General features: G+C 45.8%; 1 protein-coding gene across 1 annotated transcript in view; it reads left to right on the forward strand.

Moving 5' to 3' along the window:
• The first annotated feature begins 257 nt into the window (after positions 1-257).
• The window catches only part of LOC139264138 (protein lifeguard 1), a 53,325-nt gene continuing 28,321 nt past the window's right edge, over positions 258-25,261 (forward strand). Inside the window, exons 1-3 of the mRNA XM_070880223.1 lie at positions 258-460; positions 1,747-2,108; positions 12,754-12,832. Of these exons, the coding sequence (XP_070736324.1) occupies positions 258-460; positions 1,747-2,108; positions 12,754-12,832 (644 nt within the window). The remainder of the gene's footprint in view (positions 461-1,746; positions 2,109-12,753; positions 12,833-25,261) is intronic.

Consider the following 25,261-nt stretch of genomic DNA (forward strand, 5'->3'; position numbering starts at 1 on the left):
TGCCATATCATAGTAACTATACAATGCTGTTAAATGCTAGACACCAATCATGTGTCAGTTTTAAAACATGGAGTATGTCAGATTCAGTTTAGTAGTTCAGTTTAGTGGTACAGTACCATGAATAAAACCCAAGTCACATACTGCAGTGAACTTCAAAGCAGTGTTACCTGATGTACTCAGTGTAAAGAACCAGTTAAAAACAGACTTGATAGCCCTATTCGGAAGATGTCAATCCATGAAAAATCTTTCTGCAGAAAATGGAAGAATTAGTCCAAAATGAGGATATTGCTAAATCAGCAGAGAAGAAAGCACAGCTTATAAAATATCTCCCCAATTTATACAGAAATACATATGTCTTGTTAATTATGAACAGATACAAAGATTGGGAAAAACTTATTTTTGCCCTGATTTTTTCCAACAGAGATGCTTTCTTACAGTCTCTAAAGACAAACTACATCAGGTGTGTAAATTTAACCAGGAACAGATTAGAGAACCCAGTGTAGAATGGCATTAAGTTGATGTAAGTATGTTTAATAGAGTTAATATTAAGAAGCAGTAGACAACCATTTTGTTTGGTTGGAGATGCGAACAATCTGAATCTCTTCTTTCCCAGGAAATTAGCTACAAATTGGGAAATAATGGATTAAAGAAGAAAGCTAGTCAAAGCATTCATTTTAACGACATGCACAGGCCCAAGTGCTAAAGGCAGGGACCACTTTTGTTATTGTGTTATCAGTTAAAAAGAAGAATTGGTTTAGTTTATCTCTGAGATAATGAAAGATGATTGCAAGATAAGAGAGCCTTGGTGGGTTCTATACAAGGGGTCAGATTGAGGTGCCCTGAAGCCCCAGAGAGTAAACACACTGTCTGGTTCATTATTAAATCTTAAACCCAGAAGACTTCACTAAGGCTGGCTGTCAACAAGATTTGTTTCTGATTGGCTTTACCCAGCAGGCAATTTTCGTGAACCATGCAAATTTATTCTGAGATTGCCTCCATCTGGACAAGGTCTTTGCCTTTGGGAACCAATGGCACTAACACTGCACTTCCTCAATATAAACACAGCTATTGTTATATTCGCTGATCTATATTAGCAACTGAAGCACTTCTAATATGATTAGCACTCCTGGGCATGAAGTCATTTTATTGACAAAGGAGAGGAAACAAATTAGGTGACTACCCCGCCACCTCCACTCTCACCCACCCCTCCCCGTTTTCTCTCTTCTCAAAATTTTCAATTTTGCTAATGTACAATTCCACAAACACTGCTCGTCCAATGGTACCTCTCCAAATTACCTATGTGTGAGTCCAGAGGGTAAAGATTGGTGGGCTATTAGACTGCTATTAAAGAGATACTTCACTGGAAATTTATTCAACTGGAAGTTTCCAAGGAAACCAAAGGTAAATACAGCAGGAACTGTGACCTTGAAACGGCAGATAAACATGACGAAGAACTATTGTAAATGAAAGGTGCTGATTGTACCTTACACCGGTTGTTATCTGCAGGCAGTTTGGCATATCGTTGCTTGAACCAACTGTTCTACAACAGATCCACAGTAAGTACAGCCATTCTACTTTATTAAAGAATCGCTTTCGGAAAACATCTAAATTGGAGTAAGCTGAAGCATATAGTGATGTATGTTGTAGCAGCTCATGTTCTAGTTTTCCTTCAAAGAATGTAAAAAATATTTTCAGGAATATTCTGAAAGACAATTATATTAATTCTTAATATGATTCTTAATCTAGAGAAACAATACAGCAACTGTTGGAAATGGATAAGAAGTCGCATGTGAATACGATGGAACAAGGTGCACCGGGTTATGAAGAGTACCCTTATCCCCCAAGATACTCACTCCATCCAGGATCGCATTTGGGGCATGCCCAAGGCAGTCATCAGCAGAGCTACCCGCCAGGCTACCTTTCTCAGGAATACCCTGCTCCGAGGTATCCATCCCAAGATTACTCACTGCAGGGGCACCCTCCAAATGAACCACATCAAGCCTTCACAGGGGCTTCTCCAGTACCATTAGATGATGCACCTCCAGAATACCAAAATGAATTTGCCAATGAAACAGAAAAGAACTTCTCAGACAAAATCATAAGGAGAGGTAAGTCAGTCTCTTGGATCCTGGTGAATAAGGAATACAGTACTCGGTGCAGCTAAAAATGTTTAAGGTCAAGTGATGTTATTCAATCATCTAAACTACTGTAAAACTTACAACTTTCATTGTAAAAAATACAAATCATCCAAAAATCACAAAGATTTTTAAATCTAGAAAATGACTACATTTTTACATAGAAATCGAAATACCTCTTGAAATTGCTGATAATTTCAGCTGCAGTGTTAGGACGTTTCTATTGTTAACTATTTGCAGGATTGATTTAACTTGATTCTCAACATAAATTAAAATATCAGTAACATTACAAAGTACAAAGGTGTGAACATAGTCACTTAGAAGCGCAGTCTTTCAGTAGCAAATGTTCAGAATGTAATTTAGCCATGACATTTTCTGGTGATTGACAGCAAATTATCCCTCGGAAAACTTGCAGTCAAATCATAATTATTAATCCTTCGATATGAAAGAAAGAAAGACTTGGAATTATATAGCGACCTTCACGACCACCGGACGTCTCAAATTGCCTAACAGCCAATTAAGTACATTTGGAGTGTAGTCACTGTTGTAATATAGGGAACGGGGCAGCCAATTTGCACACAAGCAAACTCCCACAAACAGCAATGTGATATTAGAAACATAGAAACATAGAAAATAGGTGCAGGAGTAGGCCATTCGGCCCTTCGAGCCTGCACCACTATTCAATAATGATCATTTACCTCAGTACCCCTTGATCCCTTTAGCCGTAAGGGCCATATCTAATTCCCTCTTGAATATATCCAACAAACTGGCATCAACAACTCTCTGCGGCAGGGAATTCCACAGGTTAAGAACTCTCTGAGTGAAGAAGTTTCTCCTCATCTCCTTCCTAACTGGCTCACCCCTTATCCTTAGACTGTGTCCCCTGGTTCTGCACTTCCCCAATATCGGGAACATTCTTCCTGTATCTAACCTGTCCAGTCCCGTCAGAATTTTATATGTTTCCATTAGCTCCCCTCTCATCCTTCTAAACTCCAGTGAATAAAGGCCCAGTTGATCCAGTCTCTCCTCATATGTCAGTCCAGCCATCCCGGGACTCAGTGTGGTGAACCTTCGCTGCACCCTCAATATCAAGAACGTCCTTCCTCAGATTAGGAGACCAAAACTGAACACAATATTCCAGGTGAGACCTCACCAAGGCCCTGTACAACTGCAGTAAGACCTCCCTGATCCTATACTCCAAACCCCTAGCTATGAAGGCCAACATACCATTTGCCTTCTTCACCGCCTGCTGTACCGGCATGCCAACTTTCAATGACTGATGAACCATGACACGCAGGTCTCGCTGTACCTCCCCTTTTCCTAATCTGCCGCCATTCAGATAATATTCTACCTTCGTGTTTTTGCCCCCAAAGTGGATAACCTCACATTTATCCACATTATACTGCATCTGCCATGCATTTGCCCACTCACCTAACCTGTCCAAGTCACCCTGCAGCCTCTTAGCATCCTCCTCACAGCTCACACAGCCACCCAGTATCATCTGCAAACTTGCCGATATTACACTCAATTCCTTCATCCAAATAATTAATGTATATTGTAAATAGCTGGGGTCCCAGCACTGAGCCCTGCGGCACCTCACTAGTCACTGCCTGCCATTCTGAAAAGGACCCGTTTATCCCGACTCTTTGCTTCCTGTCTGCCAACCAGTTCTCTATCCACGTCAGTACATTACCCCCAATACCATGTGCTTTAAATTTGCACACCAATCTCTTGTGTGGGACCTTGTCAAAAGCTTTTTGAAAGTTCAAATACACCACATCCACTGGTTCTCCCTTGTCCATGCTACAAGTCACATCCTCAAAAAATTCTAGAAGATTTATCAAGCATGCTTTCCCTTTCATAAATCCATGTTGACTTGGACCGATCCTGGCACTGCTTTCCAAATGCGTTGTTATTTCATCTTTAATAATTGATTCCAACATTTTCCTCACTGCTGATGTCAGGTTAACTGGTCTATAATTACCCATTTTCTCTCTCCCTCCTTTTTTAAAAAGTGGTGTTACATTAGCTACCCTCCAGTCCATAGGAACTGATCCAGAGTCGATGGACTGTTGGAAAATGATCACCAATGCATCCACTATTTCTAGGGCCACTTCCTTAAGTACTCTGGGATGCAGACAATCAGGCTCCGGGGATTATCGGCCTTCAATCCCATCAATTTCCCTAACACAATTTCCTGCTTAATAAGGATATCCTTCAGTTCCTCCTTCTCACTAGACCCTCGGTCCCCTAGTATTTCCAGAAGGTTATTTGTGTCTTCCTTCGTGAAAACAGAACCAAAGTATTTGTTCAACTGGTCTGCCATTTCTTTGTTCCCCATTATAAATTCACCTGAATCTGACTGCAAGGGACGTACGCTTGTCTTCACTAATCTTTTTCTCTTCACATATCTATAGAAGCTTTTGCAGTCAGTTTTTATGTACCCAGCAAGCTTCCTCTCATACTCTATTGTCCCAGTCCTAACTAACCCCTTTGTCCTCCTCTGCTGAATTCTAAATTTTTCCCAGTCCGCAGGTTTGCTGCTTTTTCTGGCCAATTTATATGCCTCTTCCTTGGATTTAACACTATCCTTAATTTTCCTTGTTAGCCACGGTTGAGCCACCTTCCCCATTTTATTTTTACTCCAGACAGGGATGTACAATTGTTGAAGTTCATCCATGTGATCTTTAAATGTTTGCCATTGCCTATCCACCGTCAATCCTTCAAGTATCATTTGCCAGTCTATTCTAGCCAATTCACTACTCATACCATCGAAGTTACCTTTCCTTAAGTTCAGGACCCTAGTCTTTGAATTAATTGTGTCACTCTCCATCTTAATAAAGAATTCTACCACATTATGGTCACTCTTCGCCAAGGGTCCTCGCACAACAAGATTGCTAATTAGTTCTTTCTCATTGCACATCACCCAGACTAGATCATTTGTATTTTCGTTAGGTTGATTTAGGGCTAAATATTGGCCAGGATACCAGGGATAATGCCTTTGCTCTTCTTCAAAATAATGCCATGGGATCTTTTAAGTGCACTTGAGAGAGCAGACGGGAACTTGGTTTAACATCTCATCAAAAAAGAGCGTGCCTCCAGCACTGCAATGTTAGCCTAGGTTTTTGTGCTACAAGTTCCTGCAGTGGGACTTGAACCCACAACCTTCTGACTTAGAGGCAAGAGTGCTACCCACTGAGCCACAGCTGTACACATCTAGCACATCAACAGGAACCTTAATAACTCACTGCCCCATTACATAAGAGCATAAGAACATAAGAAATAGGAACAGGAGTAGGCCATACGGCCCCTCGAGCCTGCTCCGCCATTCAAGAAGATTATGGCTGATCTGATCATGGACTCAGCTCCACTTCCCCACCCACTCCCCATAACCCCTTATACCCTTATCATTTAAGAAACTGTCTATTTCTGTCTTAAATTTATTCCACAGCTCTCTGAGGCAGCGAATTCCACAGATTTACAACCCTCTGAGAGAAGAAATTCCTCCTCATCTCTGTTTTAAATGGGCGGCCCCTTATTCTAAGATCATGCCCTCTAGTTCTAGTCTCCCCCATCAGTGGAAATGTCATGCATGTAACCTTTATGTAACAACACAGCAATACTGTATATACGTAAGAAATGCACACCTTGACCACAGGGGGTGAACTTGTGGGAGACACTCCTCCCCTGGTCATCCAGGTATATAAAGTGAGATCCCACGTGGGGTCATCACTTCTTGGTCCTGTGAATAAAGGTTCAGATCATGGAGTGACCTTGTCCATAGAATGTGCCTCGTGTGGATTTGTGGTATTGTGTGAGGACTTTACATTGGCGACGAGAAACGGGAATCAACGACCCACGAGAATGGCCACCAGCAGCACAGATGAACGGTACTGTGTTGATGAGGACTGGGATGATTTCATTGAGAGGCTCCAGCAGAGTTTTGTCACGAAGGACTGGCTGGGAGATGCAGTGGCCGACAAGCGAAGGGCTCATCTGCTGACCAGCTGTGGACCCAAGACTTACGCGCTCATGAAAGACCTGCTAGCACCCGAGAAGCCGGCGGACAAAACCTTTGAAAAGCTCAGCAAACTAATTGGTGAGCACCTCAAACTGGCGAGCAGCGTACAAATGGCCCGACACAGATTTTATAGCCACCGACGTCGGGAAGGACAGAACATACCGGATTTAGTTGCGGACCTCCGGCGCTTGGCCAGCCTCTGTAAGTTCACAGATGCCTGCAGGAGGGAGATGCTAAGGGATTTCTTTATTGAGGGCATCGGTCATGCTGGGATTTTCAGAAAGCTAATTGAGACCAAGGACTTGACCTTGGAAGCGGCGGCGTTGATGGCTCAGACTTTTATGGCGGGGGAGGAGGAAACCAAGATAATATACACGTGCAATTCTGCCTCCAACGCGGCGAGGGATCAGGGAATCAATATCATAAATGCAACACAGAGCCCCGCAGGCAGGCAAGGGCAGTTCGACACACCCCAGGCAGCAATAGACCCAAGAGTAAGTCTCCAACAGAGACAATGGCAGGCTGAACGGACATTTATGCCCCCCCAGTGGACAATGCGGCCTGGGATGGGGCCATTAACACCCACTAACAGGGTGCTCAAGAGCAGTCAAAGGGACAATCAGCGAGGAATGCCTGGTAATAGCTCTTTTGTTCACAACAATGGGAATCTCAGTTTATGCTGGAGGTGTGGGGGCAGACATGTTGCCAGGACTTGCAGGTTTCAACAGTTCGTCTGCAGAAATTGCAACCTCAGTGGCCATTTAGCCAGAATGTGCAGAAAGTCTGTAACCAGGCTAATATACGAGGCGGATGAACCAGATGAGGGGTCTGCGAGGCAGGATGACGCTTGGGGCAAATCAATGGACGCTGAAGTTCAGCGGGTTCATGTGGCAAACATTCACAGCTCATATACCAAAACGCCAACTATGATGATGAAAGTCCTATTAAACGGCATCCCTGTATGCATGGAGCTGGACACGGGGGCCAGCCAGTCACTCATGAGTGTTCAACAATTCGAAAAGCTGTGGCCACTCAAAACCAGCAGACCCAAACTAGAATGCATTGAGACGCAATTACGGATGTACACCAAAGAAATCATTCCAGTGCTCGGCAGTGCAATGTTGGTGGTCACACACAATGGATCGGTGAACCGGCTGCTGCTCTGGATTGTCCTGGACAATGGTCCTGCACTGTTGGGGAGGAGCTGGTTAGCTGAGATGAACTGGAAATGGGGGGATGTGCACGTCATGTCATCTGTGGATCGAAGTTCATGCTCACAGGTCCTACAGCAATTTGAGTCACTATTTCAACCTGGCGTCGGGACATTCAAAGGTACCAAAGTAGTGATTCGCATCACCCCGGACGCCGGACCAGTGCACCACAAAGCCAGAGCTGTGCCGTATGTGATGTGGGAGAAAATTGAGAGCAAGTTGGACAGGTTGCTGAGAGAGGGCATCATCTCGCCCGTTGAATTCAGCGACTGGGCGAGCCCCATCGTTCCCGTCCTAAAAGCAGATAGCTCGGTCAGGATCTATGGCGACTACAAGGCCACTATCAACCGGGTGTCCCTACAAGACCAATACCTGCTCCTGAGAGTGGAGGATCATTTTGCCACGCTGGCAGGCGGCAAGCTGTTCACCAAGTTGGACCTCACTTCAGTCTACATGACCCAAGAACTGGCTGACGAATCTAAACTACTGACCATCATCACCACGCACAAGGAACTGTTTGTTTACAACAGGTGTCCGTTTGACATTCGATCAGCGGCTGCGATTTTTCAAAGAAACATGGAAAGCCTCATTCCCGGAACAATCGTATTTCAGGACGACATCGTCATCACCGGTCATGACACCGAGGAATACCTCCACAACCTGGAGGAGGTGCTACACCAACTGGACCGGGTAGGCCTGCAATTCAAGAAGTTTAAGTGTGTGTTTTTGGCTCCCGAGGTCGAGTTTCTGGGCAGGAGGGTTGCTGCAGACGGAATTCGGCCTACCGAATCCAAAACGGAGGCGATTCGACGAGCGCCCAGGCCCTGCAACACATTTCTGGGAATCTTGAACTATTTCTGAAACTTTCTGCTGAACTTAGGCATATTGTTGGAACTGCTACACATGCTCCTGCGTAAGGGTTGTGATTGGTTTTGGAGGTGAGTATCAGGAACGGGCTTTCAATCGGGCGCGGAACCTACTTTGTTCAAATAAGTTGTTGACCCTGTACGACCCCAGTAAGAAATTGGTTTTGACATGTGATGCATCGTCCTATGGGGTTGGGTGCGTGTTGCAGCAGGGTAATGCTGAGGGCCAACTACAACCTGTTGGGGATACGGGATGGTTGAAAAAGAAGCACTCGCATGTGTCTACGGGGTGAAAAAGATGCATCATACCTTTTTGGCAGGTGGTTCGAATTAGAAACGGACTACAAGCCGTTAACATCCCTGCTGTCAGACAGCAAGGCTGTCAATGCCAATGCGTCAGCTCGCATACAGCGATGGGCTCTCACGCTCGCTGCGTATGACTACACCATCCGGCACCGGCCCGGCACCGAAAACTGCGCTGACGCACTCAGCAGGCTTCCATTGGCCACCACTGAGGGGGCAGCGGAGCAAAGTGCTGAGATGGTCATGGCTGTTGATGCCTTTGACAGCGCAGGCTCCCCTATCACAGCCCGCCAGATCAAAATCTGGACTAACAGAGATCCCCTCCTATCCTTAATTAAGAAATGTGTCCTGACTGGGGATTGGGCGCCCGCACACGGAACATGCCCTGAGAAGGTCAGACCGTTTCACAGACAGATGGATGAGCTCTCCATCCAAGCCGACTGCCTACTATGGGGCAGCCAGGTAGTCATGCCCCAGAGGGGCAGGGAAGCATTCATCAGGGAACTTCACATCGAGCACCCAGGCATCGTGCTGATGAAGGCCATTGCCCGGTCACATGTATGGTGGCCGGTAATTGATTCAGACCTGGAACACTGTGTTCGCAGGTGCAAGACGTGTGCCCAGCTGGGCAATGCCCCCATGGAGGCCCCGCTCAGCCCGTGGCCCTGGCCCACCAGACCATGGTCACGTATTCACGTAGACTACACGGGCCTGTTCATGGGAAAATGTTTCTCATTGTGGTTGATGCGTACTCAAAATGGATCGAGTGCATCATTTTGAATTCGTGCATGACATCCACCACCGTGGAGATTCTGCGCGCGGTCTTTGCGACCCACGGCTTGACAGTCTTCCTTGTTAGCGATAATGGCCCATGTTTCACAAGCTACGAATTCCGGGAGTTCATGTCGGGTAATGGCATTAACCATGTCAGGACAGCATCGTTCAAGCCGGCCTCCAATGGCCAGGCGGAACGTGCGGTCTAAATCATAAAACAAGGCATGCTCCGGATTCAAGGACCCTCCCTTCATTGCCGCCTATCATGCCTCCTGCTGGCCTAAAGGTCCCGACCGCACTCGCTCACGGGCGTCCCGCCCGCGGAGCTACTCATGAAACGAACACTCAAAACTCAGCTGTCCCTCATTCATCCAGTCCTGTCCGATATTGTTGAGGGCAAGCGCCAGTCCCAAAATGAGTACCATGACCGAAATTCAAGGGGGAGATGTATAGAAATTGATGACCCCGAATTTGTTCTCAATCACGCTTTGGGGCCCAAATGGCTTGAGGGTACTGTAATTGATAAAGAGGGGAATAGGGTCATAGTGGTTAAACTTAACAATAGGCAGATATGCCGCAAGCTTCTGGACCAAGTAAAAAAAAGGTTCAGCATGGACACTGAGGAACCTGAGGAAGATCATGAGATGGTATTCACACCACCGCCAGTGAATGAGCAACGAGAACATTCAGCAGCATGCACAGTCCCTGCGGTTAGCCCGGACAAGCCGGAATCACCACAGGTGACAGACACGCAGGCCAAGGCTCAACAACCAGAGCCCTAACTGCGGCACTCCACGAGAGAGCGCAGACCACCCGAGAGACTTAACCTATGATCCCAATAAGATGTTGAGGGGGAGGTGATGTCATGCATGTAATCTTTATGTAACAACACTGCAATACTGTATATACGTAAGAAATACACACCTTGACTACAGGGGGTAAACTTGTGGGAGACACTCCTCACCTGGTCATACAGGTATATAACGGGAGGTCCCACGCAGAGTCATCACTTCTTCATCCTGTGAATAAAGGTTCAGGTCATGGAATGACCTTGTCCATAGAATGTGCCTCATGTGGATTTGTGGTATTGTGTGAGGACTTTACAGGAAACATCCTCTCTGCATCAAACTTGTCAAGCCCCCTCATAATCTATCAACCGCAGAGGTCTATGAAGCATCCTCCTCCATTTTGGATGCCCCCAAAAGTTCGTCACCATCCTCCACCTGCTCCACGACGACATGCAGGCCATGATCCTTACCAACGGATCTATCACAAACCCAATCCACGTCCGGACCGGGGTCAAACAGGGCTGCGTCATCACCCCAACCCTCCTCTCAATCTTTCTCGTCGCCATGCTCCACCTCACAGTCAACAAGCTCCGCGCTGGATGGAACTATACAGAACCAGTGGGAACCTGTTCAACCTGTGCCATCTCCAGGCCAGATCCAAGACCAGCCCAACCTCACTCAGCTCCTGAACATTTACCTACCTCTCCTTTCCCCACTGCTCGCTAACATCATAAATGGTTCCCTATGCTCCGAAAGAAAGACTTGAATTTATGTAGCAGCTTTCACGACCACCAGACATCTCAAAGCACTTTACAGCCCATGAAGTACTTTTGGAGTGTAGTCACTGTTGTAATGTAGGAAATGCAGCAGCCAATTTGCGCACAGCAAGCTTCCACAAACAGCAATGTGATAATGACCAGATAATCTGTTTTTGTTATGTTGATTGAGGGATAAATATTGACCAGGACAGCGGGGATAACTCCCCTGCTCTTCTTCGAAATAGTGCCATGGGATCTTTTACGTCCATTTTACAGAGCAGTTGGGGCCTCGGTTTAACATTTCATCTGAAAGATGGTATGTCTGAAAAATGCAGCACTGCACTGGAGTGTCAGTCTAGATTTTAGTGCTCAAATTCCTGGAGTGAGACTTGTACCCACAGCCTTTTGACTGAGAGGTGAGTGCACTACCCACTGAGCCACAGCTGACACAGCTCAGGCATTGTTCCCTTTGCCTTCAAAAGTATATCTCACTTTGGAAAGAAAAACCCTTGAGCGCTCCATCCTGTCCAACCATCATATCATATCTAACCTCCCGTTCCTCGTCAAGGCCCTTTAACACATTGCAACTCAACTCCTAGCTCACTCTCCCAAAGCTCTCCCATCACCATCAGCCTCCCCATTTAACAAACAACAACAATTTATATAACATAGAATAGATTCCAAGGCGCTTCAGAGAAGTGTAATTAAAAAATTGGACACGGAGCCAAAGAAGGAGATATTAAGAGGCGTGCTGAAAAGCTTGGTCAAAGAGATGAGTTTTAAGGAGGGGAGGGAGGTGGCAAGCCAGATGGTTTAGGGAAAGGATTCCAGACTGTAAGGTCTAGACGACGGAAGGTCCTACTGCCAGTGATGGGGTTAAGAAGGGGTGCACAAGAGGCCAGTCAGAGGAACGGAGAGTTTGGGGTGATTGTAGGGCTTGAGAAGCTAACTGAGATGGGGAGGGCCAAAGTATAGGGGATTTAAGCGTAAGGATAAGAATTTAAAATTTGAGGCGATGGAAAACTGGTAGCTAGAGTAGGTCATCAAGATCAACAGTGATGGATCAGCAGGACTTGGCGCAGGATAGGATACTTTGGATGAGCTGAAATTTATGGAGGATGGAAGATGGGAGGCTGGCAATGAGAGTATTTTCATAGCCAAGTCTGGTGGTGACAAAGGCATAGATGAGGGTTTCAGTGGCAGATGAACTGAGGTAGGGGCAGAAGCTGGAAAAGTTACACAAGTGGAAATAGTTTGTGATGGAGAATATAGGGTCAGAGGTTCAGCTGTGGGTCGAATAGAGTGCCAAGATCGCAAGTAGTGTGGTTTAGCCTGAGATAGTGGTTGGAGAGAGGGATGGAAATGTTGGCAAGGGTACAGAATTTGTGACAGGAGCCGAAGACAATGATTTGATCTTCCCAAAGTTTAACTGGAGGAAATTGTGGCTCATCCAAGACTGGATGTCACACAAGCAGTCTGACAACACAGAGGTGGTAGAGGGGTCAAGAGAGGTGAGGGAGAGATAGAGCTGAGTTTAATCAGCTTATGTGTGGATACTGACCCCACATCTGTGAATGATGTCGCCAAGGGGTTCCAGAAGTAATGGTGGAGGGTCGGGAAGAGAAGCTATTGCTGGAGAAGTTCTTGCTATGATCAGATAAGAATGGAACCAAGCAAGTGCAATCCCACTGAACTGGACAACAGAGGAGAGGTGTTGGAGGAGGATGGTGTGGTCGACCATGTCAATGGTTGCAGATAGATTGAGGAGGGTCTGTGACACAGGGAGATGTGAGGTCTAAAGGAGAATTAAACAACTTACAAAAATAGGGATATCTTGAAAGAGCTTTTACTCTTTCTGATGAACACTAATATTTGCTATCCTTTACTCTTTTTACAGCTTTCATTAGAAAAGTGTATCTCATCTTAATGGTTCAATTGTTAATCACCATAGGAATAATCTGCATGTTTCTTTATTGGTAAGTTTCTTTTTTATTTACAATTTCAGTGTCTAAGGGGCTGTAATACCACCTATACAATGTTAAACAAGAATAATTTTGTTATAGTTGCTATTGTGTTGCCTCATTAGTGATAAACCCTGTTAAGAATCATTTTTATGTTCTTATGTTCTTACACAGCTGTTAAAAATAGTCTTAAGACAAATCAATTCCAAAAATAAAGCTTCAGCAGAGAATATCAGATAGACACTTATGATATCAGAGCTACTACTGAAACATAGCTGAAAAAAGGGCAGGGATGGCAGATCAACATTCCTAGTTACAGATGCGATAGAGGGGGGATAAAAAAGGAGGGAAGCTTGCAATATTGGTTAAAGATACAATTACAGCTGTGAGGAGGGATGATATGTTAGAAGGATCATCAAATGAGGAAATAGGAATTGAACTGAACACAAAAAAGGAGCAATCACACTGCTGGGAGTGTACTATTGACCCCTCAAACAGCCACAGGGAGATAGAAGAGCAAATATGTAGGCAAATTTGCAAAACAATAGGGCAGTAATAGTAAGGGATTTCAACTACCCTAATAGTAATTGGGATAAAATCAATGTAAAAGGTATAGAGGGCACAGAATTCTTAAAATGTATTGGGAAAATAGATTAAAGGGTAAGATGTTGGATAAGCAGTGGCAGACATTGAAGGAGATATTTCATAACTCTCAGCAAAGATATATTCCAGAGAGAAAGAAAAACTCTAAGAGAAAGATGAACCATCCGTGGCTAATGAAGGAAGCAAAGGATAATATCAAATTAAAACAAAGGTATACAATGTTGCGAAGATTAGTGGAAGGCCAGAGGATTGGGAAATTTTTAGGAACAAGCAAAGGGCAACTAAAAAAAAATAAAGAGAGAGAAGATAGATTATGAGAGTAAACTAGCAAGAAATATAAAAAGAGACAGTAAGAGCTTCTACAGATATACAAAAAGGAAGAGCGTAGCTAAAGTAAATGTTGGTCCCTTCAAGGATGGGGAATTAATAATGGGAAACAGGAAAATGGCAAAGACTTTCAACAAATATTTTGTATCAGTCCTCATGGTAGAAGACACTCAAAGCATCCCAACAATTGATAATCAAGGAGCTATTGGGAAGAGGAACTTAAAAAATTCACTATCACTAGAGTAAAAGTACTATGCAAACTAATGGGACTAAAGGTGGACAAGTCCCCTGGACCTGATGGCCTGCATCCTAAAGGAAGTGGCTACAGAGGTAGTGAATGCATTGGTTGTAATCTACCAAAATTCCCTGGATTCTGGAGAGGACCTAGCGGATTGGAAAACCGCAAATGTAATGCCCCTATTTAAGAAAGGAGGGAGTTAGCAAGAAGGAAACTATAGACCAGTTAACCTAATATCTGTTATTGGGAAAATGCTGGAATCCATTATTAAGGAAGTAGCAGCAGGACATTTAGAAAATCATAATACAGTCAAGCAGAGTCAGCATGGTTTTATGAAAGGGAAATCATGTTTGACAAATTTACTGGAGTTCTTTGAGGGGATGTACTGAGTAGGGTGGATAAAGGGGAACCAGTAGATGTCGTGTATTTGGATTTCCAGAAGGCATTCAATAAGGTGTCACATAAAAGGTTACTGCACAAGATAAGAGCTCATGGAGTTGGTGGTAATATATTATCATGCATAGAGGATTGGCTAACTAACAGAAAACAGAGAGTCAAGATAAATGGGTCATTTTCAGGTTGGCAAACTGTAACTAGTAGGGTGCCACAGGGATCAGTGCTGGGGCCTCAACTATTTGCAATCTACATTAATGACTTGGATGAAAGGACTGAGTGTAATGTCGGCAAGTTTGCTGATGATACAAAGATAGGTGGGAAAGCAAGTTGCAAAGAATTTGCAAAGAGATATAGATAGGCTAAGTGAGTGGGCAAAAATTTAGCAGATGGAGTATAATGTGGGAAAATGTGAGGTTATCCACTTTGATAGGAGAAATAAAAAAGCAAATTATTATTTAAATGGGGAGAGATAACAAACTGTTGTGGTAAGAGGGATCTGAGTGTCGTTGTACATGAAACACAAAAGGTTAGCATGCAGGAAGGCAAATGGAATGTTGGCCTTTATTCCAAGGGGGATTGAGTATCAAAGGAGGGAAGTCCTGCTACAACTGTACAGGGCATTGGTGAGACCACACCTGGAGTACTGCATACAGTTTTGGTCTCCTTTTTTAAGGAGGAATATACTTGCATTGGAGGCAGTTCAGAGAAGGTTCACGAGGTTGATTCCTGAGATAAAGGGGTTTTCTTATGAGGAAAGGTTGAGCAGGTTGGGCCTATACTCATTGGAGTTTAGAAGAATGAGAGATGATCTTATTAAGGCGTATAAGATTCTGAAGGGGTTTGACAGGGTAGATGCTGAGAGGATGTTTCCCCTCATGGGAGAATCTAGAACTAGGAGGCATAGTTTCAGAATAAGGGGTCACCCATTTAAAACGGAGATGAGGAGGAATGTCTTCTCTCAGAGAGTGGTGAATCGATGGATTTCTCTACCCCAGAGAGCTGTGGTGACTGGGTCATTGAATATATTTAAGTTGGAGATAGACAGATTTTTGAACAATAAGGTGTTAAGGGTTATGGAGAGCGGGCAGGGAAATGGAGTTGAGGCCAAGATCAGATCAGCCATGATCTTATTGAATAGCGGAGCAGGCTCGAGGGGTCGAATGGCCTACTCCTGCTCCTATTTCTTATGTTCTCATGTTCTTATGTATCGAGGAGAACGTTTTTTAGCCAATACATAGCAAGCCCAAAAAGAGAGGGCATGATTCTGGACAAAGTTTGGAGGAATGAAGCTGGGTAGGTGGAAGGGGTATCAGTGGGAGAACATTTTGGTGGTAATTCAGTTAGATTTAGCATAGTTATGGAAAAGGACAAAGATAGACCAGGAGTAAAAGTTCTCAATTGGGGAAAGGCCAATTTTACTAAGCTGACATGTGATTTAGCAAAATTGGACTGGAAACAGCTACTTGAAGATAAATCAATGTCAGAGCAAAGAAAAAGGGTGGGACTCCAAAATCTAGAGCCCCTTGAATGTCAAGGGGCATGCAGAGTAGGATAAGGTAAAAAAGGAGAATTAACATCAGATAACCCAAGTTAAATACTGCAGAAACCTAGAACAGTTTATACTTTTTACAGTGCAGGGGTGAAATAAAAGCAAAATTAGGAAAGCAAAGAGAGGGCATGAAAATATATTGGCAAGTAAAATCAAGGAAGACCCAAAGATGTTTTATAAATACATAAAGAGCAAGAGAATAACTAAGGAAAGAGTAGGGCCTATTAGAGACCAAAAAGGTATACTGTGTGTTGAGGTGGAAGATGTGGTATGGTTCTCAATGAATACTTGGCAGCTGTCTTCACAAATAAGAGGGACGATGCAGGCATTGTAGTTAAGGAGAAGGAGTGTGAAATATTAGATGAGATAAACATAGTGAGAGAGGAAATAATAAGAGGTTTAGCATCTTTGAAATTAGATAAATCACCAGGTCCGGATGAAATGTATGCCAGGCTGTTAAGAGAAGCAAGGGAGGAAATAGCAGCGGCTCTGAGCATCACTTTCCAATCCTCTCTGACTACAGGTAAAGTGTCAGGGGACTGGAGGCCTGCTAATGTTGTACCATTGTTTAAAAAGGGTGAAAGGGATAGACCGAGTAATTACAGACCAGTCAGCCTAACCTCAGTGGTCGGAAAGTTATTGGAAGAAATTCTAAGTGACAGTATTAATCGTCATTTAGAAAAGCACGGATTAATCAAGAACAGTCAGCATGGATTTGTTCAGGGAAGGTTGTGTCTGACTAACTTAATTTAATTTTTTGAGGAGGTAACAAGGAGGGTTGATGAGGTTAGTGCGTTTGATGTACTCTACATGGATTTTAGCAAGGCTTTTGATAAGGTCCCATATGGCAGTCCGGTCAGAAAAGTAAAAGCCCATGGGATCCAAGGCAAAGTGGCAAGTTGGATCCAAAATTGGTTCAGTGGCAGGAAGCAAAAGGAAATGGTCGATGGGTGTTTTTGTGACAGGAAGGCTGTTTCCAGTGGGGCTCAGCAGGGCTCAGTACTAGGTCCCTTGCTTTTTGTGGTATATATCAATGATTTAGACTTCAGTGTAGGGGACATGAGTAAGACATTTGCAGATGATCCAAAAATTGTCCGTGATGTTGATAGTGAGGAAGAAAACTGTAGACTGTAGGAAGATATCAATGGACTGGTCAGGTGGGCAGAAAAGTGGCAAATGGAATTCGGAGAAATGTGAGGTAATGCATTTGGGGAGGGCTGACAAGGCAAAGGAATACACAACAGGATACTGAGAAGTGTAGAGAAATAGAGGGATCTTGGAGTGCATGTCTACAGATCCCTGAAGGTAGCTGGACAGGTAGATAAGGTGGTTAGGAAGGCATACGGATTCTCTACTTTATTAACTGAGTCATAGACTATAAGAGCAGGGAAGTTATGTTAGAACCGTATAAAGCACTAATTAGGCCACAGCTAGAGTACTACGTACGGTTCGGGTCACCACATTACAGGAAAGATGTGATTGTACTCGAGAGGATACAGAGGAGATTTATGAGGATGTTTCCAAAAATGTCCCAGGTTTGATCCCAGGTTTGTGTTGAGTTACTTAATTTCAGCCAGAGTACTAGTAGGACCACTCCAATTGCCCTCCCCACCCCAAGATTAGGAATGGGAAAATCGAACAGGACGCTCACTCATGTTGGCAATCCAGAGGCTCCTGCTGGAAGGCAGGACTGACATATGAGGAAAGATTGGATCGGCTAGGCTTATACTCACTGGAATTTAGAAGAATGAGAGGGGATCTCATAGAAACATATAAAATTCTGACAGGCCTGGACAGGTTAGATGCAGGAAGAATGTGCCTGATGTTGGGGAAGTCCAGAACCAGGGGTGACAGTCTAAGGATAAGTGGTAAGCCATATAGGACTGAGATGAGAAGAAACTTTTTCACCCAGAGAGTTGTGAATCTGGAATTCTCTGCCACAGAAAGTTGTTGAGTCCAGTTCATTGGACATTCAAAAGAGAATTAGATGTGGCCCTTACGGCTAAAGGGATCAGGGGGTATGGAGAGAAGGCAGGGGTGGGGTACTGAGGTTGCATGATCAGCCATGATCATATTGAATGGTGGTGCAGGCTCGAAGGGCCGAATGGCCTGCTCCTGCACCTATTTTCTATGTTTCTATGTCTATGTTAAGCATGTGTGTTTGTGTGGATGTCAGAATTGAGCTTAGTTGTAATGGTCATTGCAATTAAATAGCTTGTTGACATTTATGGGCATGGGTTTATATAAAAATATAAATAATGGTGAATATGGATTTTGCAAGGATGCACCGATGGTACCTTGTATTGGTCAATTTTTGATTCAAAAACTGAGGGAAAAAATAGCTCAAAGTGCGTCTAGGTACCATGGCCCCAAGTTTCCACATGATTTGCTCCTGATTTTTAGGAGCAACTGGTGTAAAACGGAGTATCTTAGAAATCGGAATTCTCGTCATTTAGTTTGCTCCAGTTCTAGTCAGTTAGAACAGTTTCACTTTGGAACAGAATTTTTTTTTCAAAAGGGGCCGTGTCCGGCCACTTACGCCTGTTTTCAAAGTTTCGTCAGTGAAAACTTACTCCAAACTAACTTAGAATGGAGTAAGTGAAGATTTTTGTACGCTCGAAAAAACCTTGTCTACACTTTAGAAAATCAGGCGTAGGTTACAAATCAGGCGTAAGGAATGGGGGGGGGGTTTAAAGGGAAGTTTACAAACATTAAACACTTCAGTTTTACAAATAAAGAGCCATCATCAATAATAAATGATAAATACATCAATAAATCAACCAATAAATCAATCCAAAAAAATTAATAAGAAATAATTTTTTTTTTAAATCAATAAATAAAACATTTTCTACTTACCGACTGCAGCACCGGGAGCCCTCCAACAGCATTCTGGGATGCCCCCCCAGTGTGTCTCTGTCAGTGTCTCTAGCTCTCTGTCTGTCTGTGTGTGTCTCTCATTCTCTGTCTGTCAGTGTCTGTGTTTCTGACAGCGAGGGGAGGGGGAGGAGGGGGGTAGAGGGAGAGAGGGGGGGAGCAGAGGGAGGGAAGGGGGAGGGATGGGGGAGAAGGGGGAGGGATGGGGGTTAAGGGGGAGGGGAGAAGGGGGAGGGGGGAGAAGGGGAGGGGGGAGAAGGGGAGGGGGGAGAAGGGGAGGGGGGAAGGGGGGAGAAGGGGATAAAGGGGAGAAAGGAGATGGGGGGGAAGGAGATGGGGGGGAAGGAGATTGGGGGGGGGAAGGAGATTGGGGGGGGGAAGGAGATTGGGGGGGAAGGAGATTGGCGGGGGGGAAAGGAGATGAGGGGGGGAATGAGATTGGGGGGCGAAGGAGATTGGGGGGGGAAGGAGATTGGTGGGGGAAGGAGATTGGGGGTGGGGGAAAGGAGAAGGGGGAGGGAGGCTGAACGGGCCGGGCCCGATACTTCGGGCCGGGCCCGCCCCCAGCACCAGATTTACAGGTAGGTGGCGTTGGGTCGGGTCGGGGGTTGGTGGGAGGGAGGTCGGTTCGGTTCGGGTCGGTGGGAGGGAGAGAGAGGGAGGTCAGGTCAGGGAGAGGGAGGTCAGGTCGGATCCAGTCCGGGGGCGGGGGGGGGAGCGGGAGTCGGGTCGGGTACAGTCCGGGGGCGGGGGCGGGGGGGGGGAAGCGGGAGTCGGGTTGGTGTCGATGTCGGGTCCGGTCCGGAGGCGCAGGCGGGGGGGGGGGGGGAGTGGGAGTCGGGTCGGGTCCAGTCCGGGGGGTCGGGCCGGGTCGGGTCCGGTCCGGGGGCGGGGGGGGGGGAAGCGGGAGTCAGGTCCGGAGGCGGGAAGCGGGAGTCGAGTCGGGAGGAAGCAGGAGCTGGTTGTGGGAGGAGCTTTATTCAAGCCCGAACTTGAGAAGCTTAACTTCTCAAGTCTCTCTTCATAACTGTAACCGCTCATCCACTAGTAACCTTCTATTGCTTTTATATCTTTCTCTTAATAGGTGCCTATAATTTGGCACAACAACAACTTGCATTTATATCGCACCTTTAATGTAGTAAAATGTCTCAAGGCACTTCACAGGAGCATTATCAAACACAATTTGACACCGAGCCTCATAAGGAGATATTAGGACATAGGTTTTAAGAAGTATCTGAAAGAAGAGAGAGAGGTAGAGAGGCGGGGAGGTTTAGGGAGGGAATTCCAGAGTTTATGGCCTAGGACAGCTGAAGGCACGATTGCCATTGGTGGGGCGAAGGAAATCGGGGCTGCACAAGCGGCCATAATTGGAAGAACGGATAGTTCTCGGAGGGTTGGAGGGCTGGAGGAGGTTACAGAGATAGGGTGGGGTGAAGCCATGGAAGGATTTGAACCCCAAAGATGAGAATTTTATATTTGAGGCATTGTTGAACCAGGAGCCAATGTAGATCAGTGAGCACTGGGGTGATGGGTGAACGGGACTTGGTGTGAGTTAAGTAATGGGCAGCTGAGTTTTGGATGAGCTTAAGTTTATGGAGTACTCCAAATGTGGCCTAAGGTCTTGTGGGAGTTTAATATTACCTCTTCCTTTTGTAATCTATGCTTCTAGATGCAAAACCACAAATTCTATTTGCTGTTTTATGGCTTTATCTAGTTGCATCATCATTATCATTCCTGTGTAGACCTAATTTTAAATGATGTCTTCCTGAGCACACAAGATATCTGGAAGCTCTGGAATCATTCTAGGTAAATGACATGTGGATAAACATAGTCTACGTTTAAACTTCATGTCCCTTTCCATCTGTGACAATTGATTAATTATCTGAAGAAGTATGATGTTGAAGTGAACAAGCTTGACATAGGAACTGTAGGGCTGGATTTTCGGCTTTTGAGATTTCGGGCAGTAATAGTGGCAGGGCAGTTCTGATACCGCCTGGAAAAAGTTTGCGCCTCATTCTAAAAAATTGGGCAGCTGGGCCCTGAGTGTGGAGCAGAGCGCTAAGGGAGGTGTTGCACACCTCTCTAGGGCAGTAGGCCGGCTGAGCATTCAAAAATCCCGAGTTAAATAGCCGACCCGGGAGCACTCTGAGAGAGGCCTGGGGAGAAAAAAGAAAACCTGAAAAAACCCCACCAAAAACTTTCCCAATAAGTAACTCATACCACCACAATATAAATCGCAAAAAAAACCAATCACACTTACCTGAGGTGGACATTACTTAGCTCACCGCAGCTGCTATAGGTTGGACCGCCCACTTTCACAGGCAGTCCCAGCAGGGCACTCTGTGGAGCGCTATGGATCAGGCTGGAGCCAAAAATCAAGCCGGTATCGTAAACCAGGGCGTTGCACACCGGCTCGCCTCTTCGGTTGGTGATACTCCGCGCCCTGCCGAAACCGGCCCCGAAAACCCCAGCGAGCTGCTGGAAGCTGGTCACCTGTCCGCCCGGAAGAGCTTAATACCGCCATTGCAGCCCCTCCAGGGCGAAAACAGAGGCGGCCACAAGCGAAAAATCCAGCCCTTCAAGACTGAATTATTTACTCTTACATGTAAAAATGAAAGAAAGATAGTAGCATCCTTGGTGACCTAAATAAATGAGCAGTCAGTGCTCTCATCAGAAGACTAAGGGCCCAAACTTGGTCAGAGTTCCGCCCACAGCCGCCGAGGTTCCTCCCGAAAACATTTTTTTCCACAGATTCCTCAGGTATCGCCCATCCGCCTCCCAGGTCCTGCCCAGCAGGAGATTTCTCGGTGAAGTACCGCCGGTGCAACTTCCTGCCGCCTCCCCATGCCGGAGGCTCAAAAACAGAAATATTCCTCATGTACGATCCTCTGAGATCGTGCTCCCGCCCGCCAGAAGGACCGCTGGCAAAAAGATGGTCTGAGCTGGTTGTGAATCGGACGGCAGGGAGAATCGCTCAGTGTGCTGCAGCGCTGCACATCCCGGGTAGCGTCCATATGCTGCAGCATTATCAGAGGCTCAGAATTAGTTATCTGATCGACCTTAAGCTGCACAGAATGAGTTCAGACATCTAAATGAAAAGTTCTCTGTTGAAGGGAAGGTGTGATAGAGGAAGCGGTAATGAGTTCTGAGAGATGGTAAAGGCTCAATGGCGATGCCCGACAAGAGTTTTTAGACCATTGCAGAACAGAGTAATTGAGAGAATGTGAATGCACAGATGGTATGAGCTTCTGTCAGAGTAAATAGGCGAAAATGAGAACATGGTATGTCGCAGCATGTGATAGTGAGAACAGCATGACCTCACGTATAGAAGACGGAAAAAGATATATAATGGACTGCAATGTCACTGAGGAATATGTGATATCAGGGGTGGGACTCCGCGATGGTGGACCTAAGAAAAAGTGGACTGAAGTGGAAGCCTTAATGTGTGCCCTGCAAGCAGTGCGACTGTTTCTCATTGAATGGCAGCATTCCTGCATTGATGACCCTTACTTGTCGTATCACAATCGCCTAATGACAGGACCCATTAATCAGTTGTGTCATATGTGGAGGGCAAGAGATTCCTCATACACCTGAAGGAGATTTGTCTTTTTCTTAGGACGCACCCCAGATAATGTAAAAATGAGACACTGACCAAGAGTGGGTGAATAATGTGACTGTATTGAATGCCAAAGTGACAGAACATGCAAACAATTGAATCTAACATATATACAGTTGTTCCGAGACCAGTCAAGTGACTTTGACAATGACCCATGTGAAAAAACAGCCACAACTTAATGAGGAGTAAACAACATATCCACCACCAGCACCCAACTCTCGATCCACTACCACAACCTCTCTTCCCTCCCTCGATGTGAGGCCCATCGTCCTCTTCATGGGTCCACCTTCACCATGGCGAGCCGCACCCCTGCCCCTCACCACCTCTGCTCCATCACGTTGTGCAGAAGGGCAGCCGGAGCGCTGCTGACGTATTTGTCTCGGAGAGAAGGTAGGGAGCGTGATTGAAGGTGCCGGCATCTCCGGCTCCTCGGGATCTGTCGGCCTCGATGGTGTGGGCTTGGGGGGTTGCATGACATGGCCAGAAGCCATTGCTTGCCTCATCGCCTCAACAGAGTCGGTGTTGTGTTCCACCGCACTAATGAGCCGCTCCATACTGGCAATATGCTGCCCAATGTCATGTATCTTACATTATTATATGTAACTGTATCCTAACATGCTATACATGACTGTAATAAGATATGACCTGTAACTACCAGCATACCTTACCACCAGGGGTGCACTTGCAAGAGACAGGTATATAAGGACAGGTCTCAGGCAAGTGCAGCATTCCAGAGCTGTGAAATAAAGGTGCAGGTCCAGAGTGACCTTGACTTCACTACATGCCTCGTGTGAATCTGCACTGAGGGGACAGGACTTTACAGTGGCGACAAGTTACGTAATTACAGAATCCACAGAATGGCGAACAACGGATCAGATGAAAAGTACAATGCGGGAGACAATTGGGAGGACGTTATAGAAAGGCTCCAGCAAAGCTTTGTAACCAAAGACTGGTTAGGCAATGATAAGGCAGACAAGAGAAGAGCCCATCTCTTGACCAGCTGTGGCTCAAAAACATACGTTTTAATGAAGGATCTGTTGGCACCCGAGAAACCAGCAAGCAAGTCGTTTGAAGAATTGAGCACACTGGTAAGAGACCACCTGAAGCCAGCGACATGGCCAGACACAGGTTCTACAACTACAGACGCTGTGTGGGCCAGAGCATACCCGACTTCGTGGCGGAACTTCGGAGGTTGGCCAGTTTATGTGAGTTCTCCGATGAACTGAGGAGAGAAATGCTGAGAGACTTTTTCATTGAAGGAATAGGCCACGCAGGCATATTCCGAAAGCTCATAGAGACCAAGAACCTGACCTTCGAGGTAGCAGCACTGGTTGCACAGACATTCTTGGTAGGGGAAGAAGAAACGAGGTTGATTTACAATGCAGGTACGACAAATAACGAAATATCAGAACAAGAAGTTCACAGCACTAAACAAGCTGCTACCCCCACACACAGACAAAACCGGGATAACAGGCTGTCCACAGCAGGCAGAAGCCATCAAGGGCCACAGGAACGGCCGTTCACACCTCATCAACCCACAATGCGAGCAATCAACTACAAACTGAGAGAAGCTCAAGAGACATCAGCCAGACGCAGCTCATTCTTTGGGAACACTTTAAACAATAGAACAGGTCTGTGCTGGAGGTGTGGGGGTGGGCACTCGTCAAGGGGATGTCGATTTCAGCAGGCTGTTTGCAGAAATTGTGAATATACAGGGCATTTGGCCCGCATGTGCAAAAAAACGGCAGCTCGGCTGGTATACGAATCAGATGGGTCGGAAAGCGGACCAGAAGATGGTGGGGACAGTACCCGGGACACCGATGTACAGCGGGTCAACACGATCAATGGCCGCTGCTCCTACAACAGGACGCCTCCTATAATGATGAGGGTCCTACTCAACGGGATATCTGTCAACATGGAGCTGGATACAGGAGCGAGTCAATCTCTCATGGGCGCTCAACAATTTGAACAACTGTGGCCGCATAAAAGAGACAGACCAAAACTCACAAGGGTCGACACCACACTAAGGACCTATACCAAAGAAATCGTACCAGTCCTCGGCAGCGCCATGCTCTCTGTCACACACAAAGGGACAGTGAACTGACTTCCCTTGTAGATTGTCCCCGGAGACCCCCCAGCACTGCTGGGGAGAAGCTGGCTGGCAAAACTAAACTGGAAATGGGGTGATGTCCATTCCATGTCATTAGAGGAAAGGACCTCCTGCTCAACAGTTATAAAGCGATTTGAACATCTCTTCCAGCCAGGTATGGGCACTTTCAAAGGGGCCAAAGTCAAAATCTACATCACACAGGATGCTAGACCGGTCCATCACAAGGCCAGAGCTGTATCCTATGTGATGAGGGAAAAGATTGAACACTAACTAGACAGGCTTCTGCGGGAAGGCATCATATCACCTGTGGAATTTAGCGACTGGGCAAGTCCCATCGTCCCAGTCATGAAGCCTGATGGATCCATACGAATCTGTGGGGACTACAAATCTACCATAAACAGAGTCTCCCGACAGGACTAGTACCCGCTGCCCAGAGCGGAGGACTTATTTGCCACATTGGCTGGAGGTAAACTTTTCTCAAAATTAGACCTCACATCTGCGTATATGATGCAAGAATTGACCAAGGAATCCAAGCTACTCACCACCATCAACACACATCGAGGCCTTTTCATGTACAATCGATGCCCATTCGGCATCAGGTCGGCAGCTGCCATATTCCAGCGCAACATGGAGAGTCTGCTCAAGTCCATCCCGGGGACGGTTGTATTTCAAGACAACATACTTATCACGGGCAGGGACACCGACTCCCATCTCTGTAATTTGGAGGAGGT

This window comes from Pristiophorus japonicus, chromosome 5, assembly GCF_044704955.1.
Source record: "Pristiophorus japonicus isolate sPriJap1 chromosome 5, sPriJap1.hap1, whole genome shotgun sequence".
NCBI classification, from domain to species: Eukaryota; Metazoa; Chordata; class Chondrichthyes; family Pristiophoridae; genus Pristiophorus; species Pristiophorus japonicus.